At 34.2% G+C, this 26,613-nt stretch overlaps 1 protein-coding gene across 2 annotated transcripts in view; it reads left to right on the top strand.

The window, feature by feature from the left end:
* The window catches only part of LOC126968886 (chitin synthase chs-2), a 40,287-nt gene that overhangs the window by 4,625 nt on the left and 9,049 nt on the right, over positions 1-26,613 (top strand). For both annotated transcript variants that reach the window (XM_050814021.1, XM_050814020.1), the window contains exons 2-12: positions 5,490-5,593; positions 18,816-19,060; positions 19,140-19,306; positions 19,605-19,932; positions 20,015-20,214; positions 20,969-21,287; positions 21,404-21,624; positions 22,652-22,919; positions 23,783-24,045; positions 25,066-25,276; positions 26,035-26,235. In XM_050814021.1, the coding sequence (XP_050669978.1) occupies positions 5,499-5,593; positions 18,816-19,060; positions 19,140-19,306; positions 19,605-19,932; positions 20,015-20,214; positions 20,969-21,287; positions 21,404-21,624; positions 22,652-22,919; positions 23,783-24,045; positions 25,066-25,276; positions 26,035-26,235 (2,518 nt within the window). In that variant the 5' untranslated portion in view covers positions 5,490-5,498. The remainder of the gene's footprint in view (positions 1-5,489; positions 5,594-18,815; positions 19,061-19,139; positions 19,307-19,604; positions 19,933-20,014; positions 20,215-20,968; positions 21,288-21,403; positions 21,625-22,651; positions 22,920-23,782; positions 24,046-25,065; positions 25,277-26,034; positions 26,236-26,613) is intronic.

Raw genomic sequence — 26,613 nt, 5'->3', positions numbered from 1 at the left:
TATATTTTGTATGTCTTGTTCAACTCTCAGGTTGTGGCTTCATCTACAGGATCTACTTTACATTTGATAACCTACTCAACCCCAATATTTGCATATTAGGATATTTACTTGAGATGTCGCCCTTTCACTTATAAACAATTTCTTATTTTTTTAAGTGATAACCATCACTTCTGGGATTTATTACACAAATTAAATTAGAAAACAAAATTTATGAACGATGCAGGACTCGAACTCACAATCTCTCGCGTTCCATGCGAGTGCTCTTCCACTGAGGCAACTGTTAGAGTGACGTATCGTTAATAAATCTTGTTTTAAAATTTAATTTGTGAGGGATATCACTTAAAAATAACAAATTATATAAATTTAATTTGTACCAAAATTTATGGACGACGCGATTTTCAAACCCACATCTTTGGAGACTACGCCCCAACGCTTTTAGCCCGAATTTATTATTATTAACTATCGCAGTTGTTAATTATTCACCAAAGTAACTCAATACATTTGAAAAATGTCAGAATGTAACTGCTGAATATACGTATGTCCATATAATTAATACAAAATAAATTTTGTACATAATAATCAAAATGTTTAATTTTATCTATGAGTAGATAAGTTAAGTTTTAAATGAATTAATAAAACCACAAGTTACGAGAGTGAATTAAATTACGAAAGAAATCTAAAATCAGAAACTACGGCGGCATTCACAGGATGTTGCAACTTTGCGTGTTGGATATCGCGATCAAATAGGTAATGCTAATCAAATCGAGTGATTATGAAAGTTCACGAGTAACTGACTGAGTTTTATGTACATGGTTATCTTTAAATAGAAATAAATTTTTGGCATTATTACACTGTTTACAAGAAATTTATAAAAATAATATTTTTATTTAATTCATTTTTATTAATCGGTTGTTGTGTAAATACAGCTTTCTTACCAATTTACAAATCAAAATATATAAATTTAAATCAGAGAGTAATAATTATATCGGTCACCTTTTATCGTTTTAAAAAATGTTTTAAGAACGGTCTAAATACTTATGACTACTAATCTAATTAAAATTATTTGATATTGAATTAAGTACATACCTGAGGTATTAGTTTAGATATATAAAAATGTAGCGATAGAATATGTAAGTAAGCAGTACAGTAAGCAACAAACAAGATTTCGTTGTGTGTGTGTCGACTTTGTTGTTTACTTCATACAAAAGACTTCAACGCACGTAATGTTGCAACTGTTCGAATGAACGGTACTTGTTTATTTATAAATATTACACTTTTGTGTATCAGTTCACTTTGATATCCTTAAAAGATTAAATATATGAAGTGTACCTTAAAATTAAACTTAACATTCACGTTTAAGTTTCAAAATTATATTACAGATAATTACGTGGTAAATTTATTATTTAATTAATTAATTTATTATTTAAAAAATTAAACGCTGACCGTGATAAAATAATAAAATAAGTAGGTATGCAGTTATCGTTTTAATTCTAAATTTTTTTCACACAATATATATGTACCAGTGGGAGGCTCCGGCTAGACAGGATGGCGGCTAGATTATGGGTACCACAACGGCGCCTATTTCTGCCGTGAAGCATATTACGGTGTCTTCTCTTTTTAGTACATAATAACAGTCATAATATTGTATTTCGGTCTGAAGCGCGCCGTAGCTAGTCAAATTACTGGGCAAATGAGACTTAACATCTTACGTCTCAAGTTGACGAGCGCAATTGTAGTGCCGCTCAGAATTTTTGGCTTTTTCAAGAATCCTGAGCGGCACTGCATTGTAATGGGCAAGGCATATCAATTACCAGCAGCTTTACGTCCTGCTCGTCTATTATTTACATAAATATATATATATATATATATTTTGTAACCAATTACGCTGAAATATTAGACGATAGTAATATGTTTTATCAGGTCAGTTAGAGCACTAACAAGGTGTGAACACGTATACATACATTATGTTTGTATTTCATACATTAATTAATTGTAACTGTTTTTACATTCGATATCCCAGTCCCTCTGAAAATGAGATCTGGGAAGGTCTTGAAACGTCGGGTTGATAAAAATAAAAATGTAACTTTCAAGTAACTTTTGTAAGTCAAAGTTCTTTATTTGCCAGAAACATTCACAAGTAAAGTTGTTACAAATTAATTCATACATTTTTTATTTGCTGTAATTCTAGATAATAATAAAATATTGAACTTACAAGCCATGACATATAAATTAATTAAAAAAAATATAATTATGCAAAAGATGTTCCTAATACAAATCAAATCATGCTTTTAATTAAATTTAATAAATCAACATAAAGTGACCTTATCCAAGGCAGCTGTTATAAAATCGTTTACCGTTGGCCAAAATAATTTAATGTAAGTGTTACGTACTTCGAGTAGCAAGATGGAGGGGAATGGACCGAGAAGTGAAAGTAACATTATACGTGAAGTTAGCACGGGTCTAACCGCAATCAAATACGCGTTGCTCAAGTATAATATGAACCTAATACTTATCTTGGTTCGTGTTCCAATCGCTTCATTTAATCTACGTTTGGGTGTTTGTAATGCTATTTGGGAGTTACAAACACAATTTAAATGTGTAATAGATCTTTATATGATTTTTTTATGAAAATAAGGGCGTCTCGTCGGTCAGACGAGCAGGACGTTCAACACATGGTAATTGATACGCCCTGGCCATTACTATGCAGTGCCGCTTAGGATTCTTGAAAAACCCAAAAATTACCTACCAACACACCTACGATTCCACTCGTCATCTGGATACATAAGATGTTAAGTCTCATTTGAAAATGAATTTCACTAGCTAGGGTGCCCTTCAGACAGAAACACAGTAATGTTTACACATTTCTGCTTCACGGCAAAAATAGGCGCCGTTGTGGTACCCAAAATCTAGCCGGCATCCTGTGCAAAGGAGCCTCCTACTGGTTAAAAAAAATAACCAATTTGTGTTTGAGGCCTTATGAGGAAGCTCATTGTCGCTCAGAGGGCAATGGAGAGGCTATGCTCGGAGTTTCCCTGCGAAACCGAATCAGAAATAAGGAGATCCGTAGGAGAAACATAGTCACCGACATAGCCCAAATGGTTGCGACAGAAGTGGCAGTGGGCAGGGCACATAGCTCGACGGACAGATGGCCGTTAGGGCAGTAAAGTCCTCGAATGGCTATCACGTACCGGAAGACGTAGTGTTGGTAGGCCCTCCCACAAGATGGACCGACGAGCTGGTCAAGATCGCCGGAATACATCGGATGAGGGCAACGATCGATTGTAATGGCGATCTTTGGGAGAGACCTGTATATTGAATATTCAAATTATGGAATGTAGACCAAGTCGTGTGAGGCATCAGTGATGTTCTAAAGGTAACAATAATTAAGGAGTTTTTGAGTATGCCAGTACCGTAGTTGTAAATGTATATCAGTAATATGTACTCGGCGTACTGCGATGTTGATACTAATGAACCTCCACGCTCAGCTTAATACAAATAATTATAATAATGTTTCGATATTCTATTCATAGTAGTACTTCTATATTTCACTTGAGTAAGCTTTATAGCGAGACTATTTCTTTGTTAGAACTGGGCGCGCAAGTCGCTGACCTTGTGGTCACCTCGGCCGCAGCCCCCAACCTTTAAAATATATTAAATATATCAGAGACGTGATATATCACGTCGTAAAAGTATCATATTATCAAATTTAGTTCTGTATGTTTGTGTGAATAACTTTCCGCAGCTGAACATGTTGGTTTGTAACAAAACCTGGAAGTTTGAAAAAATCTATTTATTAATTTAGGTGAAATGACACTCATGCATGTCAGAGATATTATTAAAGCTTCGGAAAAGTTGAGCTTTAATTAGAAAAAGTGGTAATTTATTGACTTTTTAATCTATATTAACAGTTTTAGAATTTTACACTATATCTTATACAATGTATGTAAAGTGATACACCAAAATTACTTAAATGTTTTGATTTTCATTCACAACATCTTATGTCTTAAGGTGACAGAGGATATCTCTCTTTGCAAATTTATCGCTGATTTGTAGACCACTTTCAGTTTTTTTTTATAAAAAAAGTTATACAATAACTTTTATTGCAATAAAAATAAGGTTACAACTTTTACATTTATTTGGGTTATGGTAGCACGGTTTAGCGACCTTATTGCTACACAGCGATCCTTCCAGTTACACTAAAGGTGTAGAATTTATTTTCTACAACTTCAAAAAAAAATATTTATACATAAACATAGTATAGATATATTGACACACATAAACACACTTACATTTACATTTATTTGTATTGTTAGATATACACACGAAAGAGGAGAAAAGAGAAAAAAAAAGGATTTAACAACCACAAAAATAATAAGATAAAGTATATATTTATATAATATTCTGTTATTTAATATCTTTATAAGTTTGATAATAATATACTTAAAGCGCAATGTTTACCTCTAACTACATCCATAAAACAATGTATAAAGGTTTTTGTTAATATCTAGGATACATAGGGCATGCAATATAAAAGAGTATATAATACACAGAGATAAATGACCTGTGAGGTATGCAATATGCACTATCTCGAAGTTCTCGTGAAGAAATGATTCACACTATTAATATCTCCATCAAGCCTACAAGAATATTTTACTTACATGTCTGGATACGTCTGATTACTTACCTTATTTGTTGGATGCGATTACTAATTATGACAGGCATTGCGACCATTATCTTCACGAAGTATCCTAACACGAACAATGAATTCAAGCTCTAAATATTTAAGCATCCAATATAGGATAACTTATATTTATTCTGTATTACTTTTTATTAAATATTTGGTATTTTATACGCTTTTAACTAACAAAATTCATATATATTGGACGCAGCATCTTACACACTAATATGTTTTGTAAATTAATTTGCCATTGTAAAATACTCTATTGATTGAAAAGAGTGGCCGTAGAGTTTCTTGTATGTTCTTCTCACGAGCTCTACTTTTTCCGAACATATTTATAGTGAGTTTTTTTAAAGAAATGTTTATAGTGGCGATTCAACAGCGCTTAATTTAAGCCTTATTGAATAAAGTATATTTGACTTCCACTTTGAATATACTACTACCACAGATTAGGGATGGATACTTGCTACTAATATGTCAGATAAAGTATTTACTAGTGCGAAAAGATAGGGTAAATAAATAAAATAATGACAGCTACTTATGATATTGAAAGTTTACTTTGAATAATAATTCATATTTGACAGAATAAAGGAAATATATTTAATAAAAGCAAGTAGTCCTATATGAGTATAAATATTTTGACGAAATACTATAATTAATTTGAATTTATTTAAATATAATATAAATAGATTTGCTAAAATATGCGGATTGCGGTAATATTTGAAATAAAAATGCAAGACGCAAATAGTGAAATGAAATAGGGCGTCATTAATCAAAGCAAGTGTTTTAAAAATATGTCGATTGATTACAGATAAACAAAATGGCGGCGTCTGGGGGAAAGGCGAGAAGGGAAGAGACCAGCGACAACTCAGACGATGAACTCCTACCGCTCGCTAACGACACATACGGCGGAAGGTAAATACCATATTATACCGATATACATACAACAATCGCGTGAGTTGAATGCAGAGCGATAGTACTGTGACCTAATTATAATTGATGACCTTCATGAGTGTGTCGGTAAGTAAATGCTGGGTATGGGGGTATTGACGAGCTACTTTCAACAACTCGACGTCTGCTATGCGCTTATTTTGCGTGGTAGGGTTGGGTTGCTAATCTTGCCATCCCAACTCCTCAAGGAAGTTACTCAAACCCCTGATGTCACCCATGACCTCGGAGAGACCCCAGGTGTTTGGACCGGTATGTGGCCACACTACGGCACACTGAAGTGAGTGGCCGTCTCCATGCAAGCCCTGCACAGGGAACTGTGCTTTAAGTTTACCATTTTATATTTTTGCAATTTTTAACTCTCAATTTTATATTCTGTTTTAATTGAACACACATGTCTAATACATTTTTGGCCATGTCTCGTGCTCCGCGATTAATAAAATCTCGTTTTTTATATTTTAATCAGATGGGCCAACAATATTTAGAAAATATTCAGCAGATGGATTCATGTAGACTTTATTATATTAACCACAAAATTTTAACTCTTACTTCAATTTACATCCTAGAAGCATGTAAATTTTTTAAAGGACATTCGGACTTATACTCAACACTGCCAAATAACAAGCGAAATAATAGAAATTCAAACAAATTAAAAATATCCCAAACAAGCATGTCATCGAGCCTACACCACATGGCAATAAAAATTTAAAATCACATCCCAAATGAAATTAAAAATAAAGAGAAGCCTTCTCTATTTAAAAGAGATCTTAAATTTTTTTAGTTTCAAAATGCTTCTACGATTTACCCGAATTTTTTAATTACACCAAGTGTGAGAATTAGTTATAACATAGAAAAAAATATCTAAACTTAGCTATAAGAAACACTTTTTACCACGTAGAAAATTATGAAAATATAAGTAATATTCATACTATTTACATAAATAAACAAATAATGTGTAATTTTAATTTTATCGAATCACAATTCATTGAATGCTTTAATAAACTCGGAGACGAAAACGATTACTTACTTCTAAATTAATTTTATCGAAAATCCATTTTTTGTAACGCTTATATTTTTTTTATGACAATAAGGGACGAGACGAGCAGGACGTTCAGCTGATAGTAATTAATACGCCCTGCTCATTACAATGCAGTGTCGCTCAGGATTCTTAAAAAACCCAAAAATTCTGAGTGGCACTAGAATTGCGGTCGTCACCTTGAGACATAAGATGTTAAGTCTCATTTGCCCAGAAATTTCACTAGCTACAGCGCCCTTCAGACCGAAACACAGTAATATACACATTGCTGCTTCACGGCAGAAATAGGCACCGTTGTGGTACCCATAATCTAGTCGGCATCCTGTGCAATGGAGCCTCCCACTGGTAATTGTGCCATTATACCTTGACTAGTTATTACAAAAAAACGCAATAGCTTATTATCATGGTGTTATCGGGAGTGAAACAGACTCGAAATTTTAAGTTTTAAGTGATGTATGACTTTGCTTATTTACACACGGTGAATTCACCATCATTTTAAGGTCATTGACCAGGCCCTACGAAATGTGCGTTCTTTGCTTCTAACGACCTTTATTTCCATATCTAACTGTAAGGAAGCTTTTGATCGATATATTATTGACTTTAGCCCTATACGCGGCAAATTTATTTAAAATAAATGGTTTATTGTGAGACACTAAAAATTTACGTATATATTTTCAAAATACCTCCAAAAATTTTATAATACTAACCAATACAACAAAAATAATGAGATTTTAAATACAATTGATAAGTGTTTATTTAATAATAATGCATACCTCATCCAACATCAGAAATACAAAATAAATACTTTGAAGAACTTACAATAACAAATTTTATGAGTTTTTTAAGATATCAAATATTTATCAATGTTTGCTATTTTAACAATATCACAAACGTGTTTTATTTATAGAAATAGCAGAATTAATATTATGAATATAACTTCACACCAAATTAAAGACAGATTTAATGCTTAGCTTCATTCTAATCATGTTTTATTTCATAAAATTCGGTACATGGTGTGTTTCAAAAACTCCAATCAGTAATAAAACATATCAATGGGTAGATGGACTATAGTGTTTTAAATATTCATGACACGAGCGGCCCCATAGCCGTGGTCCGACTCATAATTTGTGGACATGAGACCATACGTTTAGGTTTATTTAAAAATGTGAAATAGACATATTGTTTTCTCAATGATTTAGCAATTATGACCATTGTATATTTTATACATATAAACATTATTGAATTAAAATGTTTGTAAATTAATCGTCTCACAAAATCCTCATATCGGCCATACAAATATACTTTGTATAAACTTATACTTGAGAATAAATTAAGAATATGCAAAATGTTAAGAAATAGACATTTTGCTTATGATTGTTCTGTGATTCGAAAGGCTCCTTGATATTCGGAAAACTTCAAAATTGTCTTTGTAGTGCTGTCAGCGATATAGTCATTTGCATATACTTGGTATATTCTTAGGTATAACTTTATACCAAGTATATTTGTAAGGCCATATTTAATTTGAGAGTAAAGTGTTTGAAAGTACGAGGAATGAAACAGTATCAAATATTTATTAAATTTTGAAACATATTTACAAGTCAAAAAATTACCCTTGTGAGCCAGAGTTATACCATTTTACCTTTTTATTGTATAATGAGAAAAAGCATCAAGGACTCACTGCAAGATTATTAAATATACGAATTTAATTTGTACCAAAATTTATGGACGATTGGGACTCGAACCCGCGCCTCTCGGGGTCCATCTTTACTTACGTAAAACTTAGCAGAGTGTAAGCTTAACATTATCTTTGTTTTCGTTACAATTTCTATACCCTCACTTCTAGGATTAAACACAAATAAAATATGAAAACAAAATTTTATGAACGATGCGGGACTCGAACCCACGACCTCTCGTATTCCGTGCGAGTGCTCTGCCAACTGTGCTAACCGTTCGAGTGACGTATAAAATCTTGTATGCTTTAATCATCTCTCTTAAACTTAAAATTTTGTTTGAAATTTTATATGTGTATTAATCCTAGAAGTGAGGGTTATCACTTTAAAACATAACAAATTGTATAGATTTACAAGGGCGACATCTCAAGTCAATTTCCTAATATGCAAATATTGGGGTTGAGCAGGTGATCAACTGTAAAGTAGATCCTGTAGATGAAGCCACAGCCTGAGAGTTGAACAATATTGAAATTATGCTAAGTTTAAATTGAGACAGTCCAATGCAAAAGTCAAGTTCGCGTTTGATCACACTCAGTTAAGTTTAACCTAATTAAAGTCTAATTAAGCTCTATAGGGCTCAGCCTAAAACCTAACCTAACAGAAAGAGGCTATATCTAGAGTAGGGTAAGCAACCTACAGAAAATAAATATGATATGCATGATATTAAGTATCGTGAAAAGGTTATATTTTTTAAAGGTTGTATTTTCTTTGATTAACGCGAGTGTTACACATTTAAATAAAAAACACAAATAATTAAACCTAAAAAATAAATAAAGAATTTAACTGTTTTTACATTAGATGTCTGTCTACAGCAAATACCACCTCCAAGGCAATAAATGGCGCTAAACTTCATATTGACAACTATGACAAATACTATCTTTGATTCATTTCATCTGCAGTCCCCCTGAAAACGAGATCTGGAAAGGTCTTGACTTCGGGTTAATTAAAATAAAATTAAAACTAATAATAATAAAATAAAATAGTAAATTTTACCCCAAAAATCTAATGTGAGAACTGTTACAATTACACGCGTTTTAATACTTTAAAAGTGTTTTATTAAAATTTTTAAAGCTTTATATTATAAGTTACTTGAAACATTCCCCATTACTTTAGCCTCTGGCCATATTGGCCTATTTTATGAAAAAAAAAATCGAGTATTAACATGACTAAAAAAAAATACTGACAAAGAAAAAACTACGAAATAGCATTGTAATTGTAACTATTTCTTGCAATACAAGTGGGGCGAGTTATGTGGCTCACTGGTTCGTTGGAAAGTTGTGTCGTCACCGCCAGAGTGGACAACCTTGGCATTTGAGCGGTTCCGGACAACTGCTAGCTGGCTCACTGTTGGACAGAGACCGATCGTCGGTCTGACCTCTAGTTTTATATTTATTGAATTTGTTATACTTTTTGCATTTACAAATCTATTTGTTTTCTTATTGGTAAAGTTCTAAATATTACCAAAATGCAAATTTTTTGTAATTACCTTGAGTTGAAAACGTTAGGCAACATAAAATACTTATAAACTGTTTTAACAAATATCATTTGATTTACTTCGGCTCTTAATATCATTGTTATAGAATAACTAGGTTTTACTCGCGTTGTTATCTGAGTTTTAACTGATTTTGATTACATAAACGAAGCAGACATGTAACGTCAAGAGTATTCAGTACTGCTTAGAAAGGGACAGGGATATAATAATATTATGTAGTATGTGAAAAAAAAAGATTTAAGATAAACTTATGAAAATAAAAGTATGGAGTTTGTCGATTTAGAGCTCATTTATCAATGTATTAAAAGAATATAACTGATTCGTAACTACCATACCTACTCAATTTAACTGTGGAATTGGAGAATTGAATTAAGAAAACTGTATTTGAAGAAAATATTTTCGTCGCGTGTTAGTATATATGTCATAGGTATATAGTCAAAGCCGTGATATTATAATTTACCGGTAGATTGTCAATCGAAATCGCTCGCTCTGGTTTTAGTGACATTATAATGTCATTTTTTAACTGATAATGGTCAATTTGCCGTGGTAAAATGAGTAAAATTTTAAAGGGTTTCGATAATTAATAATATTCAATGACCGAGGCCTGCCTAAAAAAGGCCTTGATTTTATTAAAAATAATGATTTATCTAGGTGCAATATACTGGAAGTTAATAGGGGAAACATTTGTAGGGTGCAATTGTAACTAAGATACACGCAAGGATATAAAATAATATTGATAACGAAATGTATACTGAAGCCATCGTTGTAGGTGCGGTTGAGATTCTTTAGCTTTAAAGTAAATTGGTATCTAATTCAAACCAGTTCTATCTAGTTTGTCAATATCTGAATATTTATAATTTATTTGCACCTCATTTAGTATTGCCTTAAAATATACTTCGCAGTAACAAAAAAGGTTATTTACTATTACACGATGGACAAAAGTATTAATTTTGCTCTCGAGAAAACTTGTGAATCATTAAGCTTGCAAAATGTAGAGGAAGTTGTTGAATAATATGGATGCCAATGTTGTGAGGTAGATTGGTGGCGGAATAGAATAACAACCAACCGGTTTAAATTAAATATAAATAAAAAAACAAGATTACTTCTACAATAGACAACATAGAGGATATTGAAAATAGTTCATATATGTCGATTTTTTATTTCTTTTGGATGGTTGACACGAAACAGACTATACGACCCTATCGGATCTTATGTACCCATTGCACATCAAACTAAGTTTATGCTTAAAACGGTACCTACTATCGAATTAATTATTAATATATTATGAATGTTTTTGTTTATTAAAAAAAGTATTTTGACTTGAAACCTGTGCAGAAAGAGTTGGGGCCCATATAATTATTACAAGATATATTTTAACACAACAGAGTTTTTATGAATTTATAATTATTCAATTCCGGTGAGGTAACTTACTTCCATTTGCAAATAAAAGATCCATAAATTAGCGTAACTTTAGAACGTAGACTTCTTAATGCATAAAATCTAATATATAAAATTCTCGTGTCATGGTGTTAAACTTTGAACTCCTCCGAAACGGCTTGACCGATTCTCATGAAATTTTCAGTGCATATTGGGTAGGTCTGAGAATCGGACAACATCTATTTTTCATCCCCGTAAATGTTAAGGGTGGTCTACACGATTTTTTTTATTTTTTTTTAAATTTGTTTGATTTTGAGTCAGCATTAAAAAATACAATCAACTTCAAATTTTCACCCATCTACGATCAACAGTTACTTTTGTATCGCGATTTTAATATCGGCATTACAACGTTTGCTGGGTCAGCTAGTTATAATATAATATGTTATGTATAACATGTGATGAGCACGTTGCATTGGTGTAGTGGAATGATTTTGGAATAAAAGCCGTCAAATACAACATTCTGTTCAAAACTACACGGAAATGGGGCTCAGCATCATCATCATCAGCCGGAAGACGTCCACTGCTGGACAAAGAACTCCCCCAAAGATCGCCATGACGATCGATACTGCGCTGCCCTCATCCAACGTATTCCAGCGATACAAATAATTTAAGTTTTCTTTAGTGTTAATTCCGCCAATATTTGTTTTTAAAACAATTCGACACGTGTTTCGCCTCTACACGAGGCATCCTCAGGACGTGTTGTCACGCCAAAATCTGGCACGATGGCATAAGTAAATATTGGCGGAATTAACACTAAGGAAACCTTAAATCATTTGTATAATTATGGATTTCCGCAAAGTAACGCCTAATTCAATAAATATTCCAGCGATCTTGACCATCTTGTGAGGAATAACACTACGTCATCCGGTGCGTGGTCGCCATTTGAGGACTTTACCATCCTGTAATAATCCTTAGTCCTTTGAAGGCTTAATAAAAACCATGAAGAGGCGACAAATATGGAAACATTATCTTGGTGTTCGCTTTTATATCTTTCTCGACGATTTTTATTTTATTTTGTTGGCCATGATGTCATTTTGTATAGTTAGCTTCGTTGCTGTATCGGAATTTATTAACTAAATGCCTTCCCCTTATAAAGCTAATATTTATTAAATACGAATTAATTATTTTCAGGTTGTAAGTCTCTGCTAAATTGAATCGATAGCCATTACAAAATAAGGTAGTATGTGGGACATCTTTTGTCAGATATATAAAATAAATTGGATACAACCTCATTCACTTGTGACAGGGTATGGACATTTGCTAACACCGAATTGGAGTTGAGTAATCTATTGTTCGCGTGTTATAAGATTAAACTTACTCTTGCGTAGCTTTTGAAGCTATTTAGATATTTAGTTGCCAAGCGCTAGATCGTGAGATGCCTGAGGTCAAACGTGTGTACGGAACTAAGTATTTCAGTATAAAATAATTTAGACTAAGTATATAATTTGTATAAGAATATCGTACTGGACCTAGATTTTAAATTAGACTCCATGAAACCGTTCAATATGGCTATGTTTTGTCATAAAATTTATTCAGAATGCAATAACATAGATTAAATACAAATATGTATGGATAGGTGAATTTGAATTAAATTATTAGTAGAAGTCAACGTAGGCATGCATTCCTGGAAAAAATAAGGGATTCACTCAAAACGAGTCAGATTAGAAGCACAAAGAGCTCGAAAGGCATCAATTGGGAGAATAACAGGATATTGGCAAATCTATTAGAAGACCATACGTGATTATAGGGCACAGGTATCATTTATTGAATCTCATAGTGACAGGGTAACGAGCTAACGACCCACAGTTCATAAATCACAAAGTTAAGGACCTGAACATGTCTATTATTACGTTAGATGACGAAGAAGGTATTGATGAAGCATAAATCATTTACGCAATTTCATTTTAAAGTGCAAAAAAAAGAAAAATCCCTACTAATATTATAAATGTTAATGTAAGTTTGTTTGTTACGCTTTTACGCCGGAGCTACTGAACTGATTTGGATGAAATATGGTACAGCGATAGACTAGAGCTTGGGAAAGGACGTGCTACATTTTATCCCGGTAAAATCTATGGTTCGCGCGGGATTTGCGAAAAACTGCTATTCACGTCGATGAGCTATATCTATGCCTATAATAGTAGGTTGTAGGTGGTCATGACAATCTTCCTCGAAATACGATTCATATAATATGTTGGGAACGGGAGCGAAAACGGGAACTGGAACTGGAAAGGTAATCTTCAATTCCAAACTTGCGTATTACTTTTAAAAACCCTTTATCTACGCATAACCAAAGAAAAAAACGGCTCTCTTTTTATTCATATTGATAGACTTGATATGATGAGCGGCATTTGCATATTATGAAGCGGTTTGTTTGGTTACTTCTTCATTTATAAAGCTGTTTGAAGGCAATCGAGTGTTACCTAAGTTTCCTACAAAATTAAAAATAACAAGATACGATTTGTAGATGTGTTACTTACTTATTAACACGTTTTTATTAGCATGGTAGATATGTATCTCTGTAACGGAATCTTAGAAAGTGATTTTCAGGTCAATTGAAAAGTCGACTAAAGCAAAAATAAATAATAGTAAAAAAATCCACTTTAATAGCAACGAAAATATAATAAATTCTATAAAGTTATAAATTCTAGTAATGTTTCATAGGCCTCGCACATATTATGCCGAGTCCAATTAGTACAGCAGTGCCACTAACACTAATTAGACCAAACACAATAAGGAAAAATTATAAACAAAAGAGGAATATTAAAGAATAATTGAATTTATTATACAATTTCAATTCATTGAATGGATCCCATTGAGCATTCTTGTCCAAGAGCGCGTTGAAAGATGGCAATGAATGCCAATATAGGTGCCATGGCTCGGGCAACGGTGCGATGAAGCGGAACCACGAAAAGTGTTTTCGTGGGCGAAGATTATTGAATTTAGGGACACGTTTACGACACAATTGCTCATGAAGATCTGGAGCATCAACGTCTTCTCGTAAAATTCGACACATATTTTTTAGCTGGTCGCAAGTCCACCTGACCTTCAGGGAATTGAAACCTATTAACATAATATAGTTAAAAAACATTAAAACGTCAACAACTTGCTCTGTTTACACAAAATTGGTAAAGATATTCTGTATTTCTTCCAATCTGTTATTAGCGATTTCGTAGTCATGCCTATCCTGCCGCTTTATATTGTGTTGCCACATTCGAACCTACTTCTTTTCAAGTTCTCAATACCTACGTCTGTATTTTTTACTGTTTCTTACCACAGAACTTTCGACTCTGTAAACCGATTTTGATGATTCTTTTTTTATTTGAAAGCTTCTGACATTGAAATTCCTGAAAAAACCATAAAAGCCTTAAATTCGTGTTAAGACGGTGTCAGCCAACGTGACGAGACGTGAAGAGGCGAGAGGCGCGAGTGGGACCGAGGCGGGAGGACACCGATTCCAAAAATAACAATAATTGCACAAGAATTAGTCTGTATAAAAATACGCAATTATTTTTTTACTTTTAATTGCATATTATATTTATTTTTTTGGAATAGTTTTTGTGAAGTCGGTTGTTTTTTTTTTATTATTTTTTTTATAACTGTCTCTTGAGTATCAAAATACAACGTATATACCTCAGTTGATGGTAAACACTTATTGGAGTATATACTATATATATTACAGTAACGTTCTATATACAAATAAGGACACAAAAATCATTCACAGTCTGATTGCGGAACGGCAAAAGTGTGCTTAAAGACAACATAAGCACACTTTTCTCCTTAGTCGTTTGTTAACTGTCACTGTCCGAACCGGGTTCTAAATTTAAGATACATAACCAGAACTGAAGAAATGTTATACATTACTGCTTATTGCCAAGTATATTTTGAGCAACTGGCGGCAATGTATATTCCAGTCGAAGCTTGATCATCATCATTTCAGCCACGTCCACTACTGGACAAAGGTCTCCCCCAAAGATCGCCATGACAATCGGTTTTGCGCTGCCCTCATCCAACCTATTCCGGCGATCTTAACCAGATCGTCGGTCCATCTTGTGGCCTACCAACAGTTTTACCACTGGGAGTCTCCTTTGCACAGGATGCCGGCTACATTATGGATACCACAACGGCGCTTATTTCTGCCGTGAAGCAGTAATGTCGAAACATTACTGTGTTTCGGTCTGAAGGGCGCCCGTAGCTAGTGAAATTACTGGGCAAATGGGACTTAACATCTTATGTCTCAAGGTGACCAGCGCAATTATAGTACCGCTCAGAATTTCTTAGGCTTTTCAAGAATACGGAGGGGGACTGCATTGTAAGGGGCAGTGCGTATCAATTACCATCAGTTGAACGTCCTGCTCGTCTTGTCCCGTATTGAAATAAAAAAAAACACTACGTCTTCCAGTTAAAGCTTATCATGGTGTAATTTGTAGCATGTTCCATATTTCGGCTTTGTTTTTATACGACGTGATTTGTCTATATGTATAGAACGTCATTGATTATATATTATGTCAGTTATTCGTGTTTATAGTGAGCGATACGGCCGCGGCTGTAACATATAATTTCTCATGCGCAGTGCCGCAGAACGAAGAAATCTGAGACCACTGCGCTGACTGCTCATCTCTGTATGACGACGATGCTCTAAGAGTTCCGTATAAAAATTATACTATAAGCCGTTTTACAGCTAGTAAAAATAAAACACAAATCATTATCTAAATACCTACGATCCATTGATAACAGATTTATGGCCGTTTTCAATAACCTATCTATCTGTAGTTTAAGTTATTACTATTTCAATAACCTATCGACATAAAGCATTGGACTAAAACTATATTAGACATAACTATGGATAGATAAGATCTTGTCATTAAACGGTGACAGCAATGTAACTAGAGATACGTTATTGAAAACGGTCGATAGACTACAACCTGTATATGACAAATCCTCCTCTCCTTTCTATATTTAGCTATTCTACACCATATTTGTCTTTCTTCTTAGTTCATATGACCATATGCTGTATTCTCCTGCTCGTATTCTTTTTAGGTTTTTAGGACACCAACCAGCCTGTGACGGATTTACTCCATTTATTTGTACTAGGAACCGTCCGCCCCATTTTTTTTTCTTTATTGCATAAGTGATTTCAAAGATAAGATGTAATGAGATGTATCGTGGCATAATGTACATCTTTATACTATAGCTGCCGTGTGTGATGAGCCTTACGCTTTAATAGTTCTCTAAAGGGCTTATAATCTTACGCTTTTTAAAAATACATTAAAAATTATTAAAATTATAGTTTTTCAATGCCGATCAAATAGACAAAATTTAAGTTTATTTATTTATGCGTTTGACTTAGCACGTGTAGAAGCAGTTACGTTACAAATATGAAAAATTAATATTCAAGAATGGTTCGACGCCGCGACAGTACCGCCGCTCGAGTCGGCTGCCTTTCAGTACTCTCTATTTCTCCACGTAGATTACTGTCCGTGATCATTACCAGTTATTAATAATAGAAAAATAATTTAACAATAAGAACAATCAGTAAATTTATATGTGTTGTGAAGTGAGTGATGTTTAAAAGATGTGTGATAGAAAAGTTTATTACGAACGACAGGATCTAGAGGAGCCTCCGTATTTGGCAAACAATTCTGTTTATAGTAATTACTGCAGTATATACAGGTACTTTTAATTGGTTTTAATATACACTTAATATCGTAACTTATAAAAAAACTTAGGATTAAACCTTAATCAATTTCAAAGTCAAAAACCTAACACAATTTAGATTTTGAATAAAAAAAAAAATAAGAAACAGTCACAGAGTTTCTTGCGCCCGTAATTATTAAGCCTAGTTGTAGATTCTGACATTCATTAATTCATTTTAAATATAGTTTTTATGTAAAATATTTGAATTTGATTTTGTAAGATCTAAAAATTATTTTCCCCTTAAATTTTGATTAAAAAAAACAACTGAAATATAATCGAAAAAGTAGTGGTTTTTATTAAAATTATAATTTAAATGTTGGACAGAATGCCGTTGCTTATAAGTGTCCATTTAAAAAAGTGTCACCAACTTTCTATTGTCACACTTAAGTTCGTTAACCAATCACTGTCTTTTAAACAGAATCTCAGTAATACTAATTCGAAGCTGATAATAAGAGATGCAAATGAGTTTTCTGTACATAAATATTTATAGGAATCTAGTGACAATGATCCTTTATGTTACTGAATCTTTTATTTAATATAAATTAAAAACATTAAGTTTGTAGCTTCAACTGAGATTTTATCTATTTTCGTCAAAAAATTTGAATTGCCGCTCTTTAACTCTCGGGATATTTTCATTAACTTAGTTTTATTTTTATTTCATCTTATGTCTTGAGACCTTGAGGTGACGAGCGCAGTTGTAGTGCCGCTCAGGATTTTTGGGTTTTTCATGAATCCTGAACGGCACTATATGGTAATGGGCAGGGCGTATCAATTACCACCAGCTGAACGCCCTGCGCGTCTCGTTCGTCACTGCCATTAATAAATTTTGATGAGGTCAGACGTACAGCTATTATAGCTGTGTTGCCATGTTTTTCTTTCTTATTCAGTGGTTATGACGTCGATATTAGTAAAATATCATTCCTAAATATTCTATAATCAATATGGTCAAAAACTTAAATATAGTTAATTGTTTTTTTTATATATATTTGTTTTTTATTTTGTCACCTAGGATCGTATACCAAATAAACCCCATATAATTTAACATTCTACATTCACGGTTTTTGTATTAGCGGCATATTTACGGAACATATACCCCGCGAATAAATAACTCTTACTGTAAACTCAATGGTTTATAATCTCAAACTTCAGTAATTCTCGGCCTCTGTGTGACCGAGTTAATATTTTCAATTGGTTTCGGCAAACGAGAGCTACTACTCAAAATGCATTGTTATCTTGTCGTAATATTCACAGCAAGTTATGACGCCTATTGGTCTCAAGCTTACATAAGACGCAATGCATGGCGTACCGACGCAAGACTTGCCATTACGAAACCGTGGCGATCACATAGTATGAACTTAATTTGAACGTGCAGAAACAATACTACAATCAGATGAATCTAGATAGCATCATCATCAGCCGGAAGACGTCCACTGCTGGACAAAGTCCTCCCCCAAAAATCTCCATGACGATGGGTCCTACGCTGCGCTCATCTAGCGTTTTCATAAGATCTTGACCAGATCGTCGATTTATCTTGTAGGGTTGTACAAACACTGTATCTTCAGAAATCTATTATTCTGGTACAACCACATTGTGGAATTAATTATCTGTTATAGCATTAACCAGTTATGTCACTTCTATCCTTCAATAAGTCTCAAAAAAAAATATTATCAATTTTCCAAGATATATTTCGTATACTATTTTGCTTAAGAAACGAATACCAAATAAACTATATTTTCATGTAACTTTTGTCCATATTTGTTACATTAAAATATAACTAATTTTTATGTTCTTCCTTTGCAGCCAAAGAACGGTACAAGAAACAAAAGGATGGGACGTCTTCAGGGAATTTCCACCAAAACAGGACAGTGGCTCCATGGAAAGTCAAAAATGTTTAGAGTTTACTGTCCGCATGTGCAAAGTTGTCACTTACGCTCTAGTATTTATAGTGGTTCTAGCTGCCGGAGTTGTAGCAAAAGGAACAGTATTGTTTATGACATCCCAATTAAAAAAAGACAGAAGAATAGCGTATTGTAATAGAAATTTAGGTAATGAATTAGATAATAAAAATATATGCTAAAATTATTCACGCTGGCCATTGCAATTAATTTGTTTTTATTTTTGTAGGTAGAGATAAACAATTTTTAGTAAGTTTACCAGATGAAGAACGCGTTGCGTGGATGTGGGTTATTCTTGCCGCATTTGCTATCCCAGAAATAGGCACTCTTATACGATCAGTCAGAATTTGTTTCTTCAAAACATCTAAGAAACCTAAAAGTATTCAATTCGCAGTGGTGAGTACTATAATTTTTATTATTCCAGACTTTATTGTATAACAAACTAATATTTAAGGCGATTTAAATTAACGTTATCTTCCAACTGCAAAAGTCTATAAGAAATTTGTAAGTTATATATTGCAAAGTGACAATCTATATTATGCTTGAGTAATAATTCTATGAATTGCTATTTAACCTTTATACATTCAAAATATGGCTAACCAAAGGAGATTATTATTAGCAGTTAAACACAAAAATCTAACACAAACGCCCGTTTTAAATAAGATCTCTAAATTTAAAATTTGCGTCCTTTCAGGTATTTATAATGGAATCATTGCATACGATCGGATTGGCTTTACTGTTTTTCAAAATACTTCCCGAAATCGACGTCGTGAAAGGAGCAATGATTACAAATTGCATGTGTCTAGTCCCAGCTATCCTCGGGCTGTTGTCTCGGAACTCTCGAGACTCCAAACGGTTCGTGAAAGTGATCGCTGACATCGCCGCCATTGTCGCGCAAGTAACTGGCTTCATTGTTTGGCCATTGCTCGAGAACAAACCAGTGCTATGGCTGATTCCGATTTCTTCTTTATGTATATCGCTCGGATGGTGGGAAAACTACGTAACACGACAAAGCCCAATTGGTAAGATTAAGCAAGCAATTATTCTATTAAATTGTTTCAAAACAACATGTGGTAACACTTACAATATTACGGTTATTTCAAGGTATTATCAAAAGCTTGGGAAGACTAAAGGAGGAATTAAATATGTCGAGATATTACACATATCGGTTTATGTCTGTTTGGAAGATAATTTTGTTCACGATGTGTATTTTGACGAGCATTTGGATGGATGGAGATGAACCAGCTATGTTTTTCCAATTATTTAATGAAGGATTTGGACCACACAGCATCGTTGTTGAAGAGGTAAATATTTCAGTGATTCTTTGTTATTTAAAGAAACATCTATGTTATTTGTAGAATCATGCATCAATAAGGTTTTATGAAAATATCATCCCCAACACCTGGATGTGTGGCGGTCCTCCACTGTGCGCTTTTCAAGGAGCTTTCTTCCACGTACTAAAAAGCTGTGGAATGAGCTTCCTTGTGAGGTGTTTAATGGTTTCATTTCTTGTGACATGGGTACCTTCAAAAAAAGCGCGTACACCTTCCTTAAAGGCCGGCAACGCTCCAGTGGTGTTACAAGATAATGTGGGCGGCGATTATCACTTAACACCAGTTGACCCGTAGGTTCGTTTGTCCTCCTTTTTCCATAAAAAAAAGGTGTCGGCCCGAAGAAGAAATTCTTTGTGTGTTCTTTTTGTCATTTCGTGATGTCCAACTTATGTTTGATATTTTGTTGGTTCGGCACAAATGGCTGCTAACTAGTCATTTATAAAATAAGTGGTTTTATTGTTATGTATGAATTTGATTTCTTATAAATAGGTAATATTTTTTGGTAAAAAGATCAAAAGATAAAAAGTATGAACAGTAAAGGTGCAGCCAATTACAGCTGATTTAATAAATCACACGCAAGGGACCATAAATAATATAATGATAAATGATCTCTCCCTCAAAGATATCCATGACGAGAGAAATCAAGGGAAATCTTTGGGGGAGGCCTATTCAGCAGTTGATAATTAAATGTTCTCTAAATACATATTATCTTATTTCATTGCAGGTTCAAACACAATTGGGCGGTACTATTATTCCGGATTTAGCAAATGCCACATTGACAGGAGATTCTGTTGAAGTGGCCGCAGTTTACAAATCAGCTTTCTATGTGCTGTTGATTCAAGTATTTTCGGCGTACTTCTGTTATATTTTTGGAAAATTCGCTTGCAAAATTCTCATTCAAGGATTCAGTTATGCTTTTCCGATTAATTTAGTAATTCCTCTGGTGGTTAACTTCTTGATAGCTGCCTGTGGACTTAGACATGGCAACACGTGTATATTCCATGGAACAATTCCGGACTATTTATTTTTCGAAAGTCCACCAGGTTGGTATTGGTTTTACAATTTAATTCATTACCTATAATATCTTCTTCAGTATACATAGGTACAAAGATCTCTGCCAATCAATATTTTAACTGATATTTCATTCTTAATTTTTCAGTATTTTCGCTAAGTGATTTCATATCGCGCCAAATGGCTTGGGTTTGGTTGTTATGGTTGCTGTCTCAAACCTGGATTACTATTCATATATGGACCCCGAAAGCAGAACGTTTAGCGTCAACTGAAAAATTGTTCATACTTCCAATGTACAATGGATTACTCATCGACCAAAGTATGGCTCTCAATAGAAAAAGGGACGATCATAAAGATGTTAAAACAGAAGTAAGTCGAGAATTTCATTTAAATTAGTTTTTTCTTCTCGATATGATGAAATTTAATAATTCTGACTATAAGGCTTGCATCATAATTTAGCGATTATAGTTAAGATTTAAACCATATTTAACAGTAACGCTGACTATAGCATAGACTGCGGAATGTTAAAATTGTCAAAAGGTGCAACACATTTTTTGCCTGGTACGTTAACATATTTGTTACTGCAACCCAGACAATGAAAATTCTTGTTTATTTAAATAAAAAATTACAGTTTTTTAATGAAGTAGTGTATGTAGTTAAAATAGCAGAACTTCATCTCTACTACAACTACAACAATACCTACCTCCAATCGTTTGGCGACTTTGCTTTGCTGCCATGTAACTCAGTTTCAATATGAGTAAATCTTATCAGCCAAAGAGTCAGTAACATTTTTTACTTATATAGTATAGGTACTCTTAATTGTACGTTATTCGAAATGAAGTAGAAGAATTTATTTAAAAAAAAATGTGTGTCAGCTCTGACGCACGACTGGAGTTTACTCCTCAAGAACGAATTTCTTTGAACAGGTACTAAACAAAGTTCAATGGAGTCGGTTACAAACAGACATACAGCAGAAGCTAATAAAAGCGTATTAATTAAAAAATCAAATAAATCCTTAACGCTCAAAATATGTCAGGAAATGCCCAAACACAACTCCTGATAAAAGCGGAAATCAAAATTACAATTTCCATCAAGGAAGTTACATTTTGGCACACCCTAATAGGTATATTATACTACATGCCTAAGCTATCACACATATACATGTGTGTATATATACATATACACACATACACAACTGAAAAGTGAAAGGTGCACGAGAAATCATGCGCACCAAAAACGTTACTATCCCATTTGATGAGTAGGTTTTACTCTCCCTATTTTTCTCATACCGGGCGCCTTGAAAATCGATTCTTTTGGAGTAAACTCCAACAATACTCAATTAATTAATGCTTACACTATTAATAAACGTGAAGTTTATGACCATTTGTCATTCCAGGATCTTGCAGAAATAGAAAAAGAGAAAGGCGATGAATATTACGAAACAATATCAGTACACACAGATAACACTGGGTCGTCACCGAGAACAGTCAAGTCGTCGGATTCGATCACAAGGATATATGCGTGCGCTACTATGTGGCATGAAACTAAAGACGAGATGATTGAGTTCTTGAAATCTATCCTTCGGTTAGATGAGGATCAGTGCGCCAGACGAGTTGCTCAGAAGTACTTGAGGGTCGTTGATCCTGATTACTACGAATTCGAAAGTGAGTAATAGTCAGTAATCCTTATTTGCCCCGTGCTTCTCCGGGGCTTAGAAAGAATAGGGAAGTCCCAGGCCCAAGGGTGTCGTAAGACGACTAAGGGCATTTACCGGTGGGAGGCTCCCTTGCACAGGATGCCGGGTAGATTATGGTACCACAACGGCGCCTTTTTCTGCCGTGAAGCAGTAATGTGTAAGCATTATTGTGTTTTGGTTTGAAGGGAGCCGTAGCTGGTAAAATTACTGAGCAAATGAGACTTAACACTTTGTCTTAAGGCGACGAGCGCAATTGTAGTGCCGCTCAGATTTGTGGGATTTTAAAGAATCCTGAGCGGCATTGCATTCTAATGGGCAGGGCGTATCAATCACCATCAGGTGAACGTCCAGCTCGCCTGAAAAAGATGTCATTTTTATGTGGCGTGATTAGGAGTCAAGTTGGGGGTGCGATATGACTATGTTGTATGCTACAGGATATATTTAGAGCTGTTTAAAATCGTACAGTAAAATTTTTTATCAAATAGCCTGAGAGCAGGCTGTCCATTTCCATCTGTGGTATCATTAAGCAAGTCTATAAATAGCAGGTAACTTTTACCACACTAATATTTTTTAACAATTTTTTTGAATTTCATAATACATTTGTTATGAACATTTTCTGGGATCTTGTTGTAAAAGCATATACATCGCCCCGAAAAAGACCATTCTAAGTTGTGATGTAATTAAGGCCGTATCGCACTACGGTATATTCAAGAAGTCCATAAGATTAGAGTTTATTTCGAAATAAATCCAAATCAAATGCTACGGACGGTGATACCTTCGTGAGTAACTCACAACTGAAAACTAAGCAAATTTGAATATTGACATTTTCAGCTCATATATTCTTGGACGACGCTTTCGAAATATCCGATCATAGCGACGATGATTCCCAAGTAAATCGATTTGTGAAACTCCTCGTGGATACAATAGATGAAGCAGCTTCGGAAGTCCACCAGACTATCATTCGTATTCGTCCACCAAAGAAATACCCAGCGCCATACGGAGGAAGGTTAACATGGGTTCTGCCAGGAAAGACTAAAATGATATGTCATTTAAAAGACAAGGCCAAAATCCGTCACAGAAAGCGTTGGTCGCAGGTAAGCATTACGATAAAGCCTATAAGGTAACCTTTCTAACAGCGTAGCGATTTTTGTTTGGCGCGATTTTCCTTAATATATCTGATATGGTTTTCAAAAACTATTGAATATCATGATAAGTAAAAACATTTATACTCCTGCTCGGAAAGTATCCTTTCAGTGATGGGACAACTACCGAGATTATTACTGCACGGCCACATTGTCTCTAGACCTCGCTTGAACGTAAAGCCTCCCGGTTTCATTATCGTGAGGATGTACCTTAGTAGTAGTGATGTAGTTCTCGTACGATTGCTATGTTTTTGAAGTTCTCATTGTTACGTTTTGGCTCTTGTTGTTAACAGTTCTGTAGTTTCTGTTCTTTCGCTATAATAGTACTGCCAGAAAAATTAATACTTTTTTACTTAACCCACATTCTTTGATTTTTCATCATTATAATAAAAATAATCAGCATCACAACACGAAACCTTCACATCAATCTGTAAAACTGAAAAAATAAATCGTTGTTTATATATTAGTAATACTATCCTAGTGATGCTTGTTTTGCATACCGTAACAAAGCGACGATGTGACGTCATCGACGTCAGGTCCATTTTGTATGAATGTGTGCTAATATTTTTTCCTCCAAAAAAATTCCAATTCATTTCATTTACGGCCGTTCCCAATATTCAGTCTATCTCCGGTAACTAAAGTTGAGTTTTCTGTCCCAACAAACCTATCGACAGTAACTCAAGGTGAGTTCCGTACACCCAGTCTGTCAATGGGACGACGTATTGCTTACCGGAGATAGAAGTTTGTATGGAAATTGCAACAGTGAACTGGCGATAAGAATGGCTTATCAGGTATATTAGGACAGCTTCAGATTATTGACAGCTAATTACTGACAGTAGAAGGTAGTAATTTATCTCTATCTGTAGATAGTATATTGGGACCGGCCGTTAGAAGGTACAGACGGAATTCTTATAATATCTGTATTTCTTTCGTCATTATAAGATGTGTGCAGCATATTATTTTTGGTTTAAGGTTATGTACATGTACTATCTTTTGGGACATCGGTTGATGGAGCTGCCGATATCAGTAGACCGCAAGGAAGTGATGGCAGAGAACACGTTCCTCTTGACACTTGACGGAGATATCGACTTCCAGCCACACGCGGTCCGTTTACTTATCGATTTGATGAAGAAGAATAAAAACTTAGGAGCGGCTTGCGGTCGGATTCATCCAGTTGGATCAGGTAAACATTAGCCCTCTTATTCATAATTGTCCGCTAACTTTAAACAGTCGCTTAGGAGTGTTTTTTCTCATTCTGACTTAGGTCAATAGAAGAAGACAGAGTGAGAATTAGCAATGCTTTAAGTTAGCAGACTATTATAAATAAGAGGGTTAGTAAATACTTTAAGAAAAACCTAGTTTTTTGTTGAAATGATTGCGAAACTGAACTGGCAGTGGGCCGTGCACAAAGCTCGACAGACAGATGGTCGTTAGGGCAGTTCTCGAATGGCGACCACGTACACGAAGACGCATTGTTGGTCGACAAGATGGACCCACGATCTGGTCAAGATCGCCGGAATACGTTGGATGAGGCGACGTAGCACCGATCGTCATGGCAATCTTTGGGGGAGGCCTTTGTCCAGCAGTGGACGTCTTCCGGCTGCTGATGATTATGATAATACCTAGTTTTTAAGTTACAAATGATATATTTAAATATAGACAGATAATTCAGCTTTACCTTTACTGTTCTCTTTATGGTCACGATGATAATATTAACTAATCAAAGAATAAATGGTATTAAGATTGCTTAATGATTTCTGAGTAGTATTTCAAAGTAAAAATACATACAGACTATAAGCTGATAATCTGTTTCTAAAGAAATATTCACAAAGTTTGATAAATTATCGACTAAAAACGAACAATAAAATAATGATATTATAATATAAAGCACAAACAACAGCGTTCTTGGAGTTGGAGTAATTTACAAAATATTATTTGCAGGCCCTATGGTGTGGTACCAATTATTCGAATACGCAATTGGTCATTGGCTGCAGAAAGCTACCGAACACATGATTGGCTGTGTGCTCTGTAGTCCTGGATGCTTCTCGCTCTTCAGAGGAAAAGCTTTGATGGACGACAACGTTATGAAGAAATATACATTAAGATCAGATGAAGCAAGACATTACGTACAGTATGATCAAGGTATATCTTTTTAATTCTTTTGTTTTGGAAGAATATTTAATAAGAAACACTTTTATTTCTAATTTATTATATAATTTACCATCTGCTAAATTAATTCAGTATTTCCCTTCACATTGCTGAATTTACAATGCTCAATGCTATCTTAAAGTAAAAATTCATCACGATCCAATTCGCGCGAATTGGCAATGCGCCATCTTATCATAAAGTAACGTCAAGCCACGGCACATATTTCAAAGATCACCGTCAGGCGTCACTTATAATATGGCTTACCCTTAAATATAATATAATAATACCCTTACGAAGTCCGTGTCTCATTGACCCCCTCGGTAATTCGCTAAATCAAACACCTGTTTCATTTAGCGTAAGAACCTGTAAGAT

The sequence above is a fragment of the Leptidea sinapis genome, chromosome 17 (genome assembly GCF_905404315.1).
Source record: "Leptidea sinapis chromosome 17, ilLepSina1.1, whole genome shotgun sequence".
Classification (NCBI taxonomy): domain Eukaryota; kingdom Metazoa; phylum Arthropoda; class Insecta; order Lepidoptera; family Pieridae; genus Leptidea; species Leptidea sinapis.
Note: the sequence above shows the minus strand (reverse complement) of the source record. Positions and strands in the feature narration are given on the sequence as shown.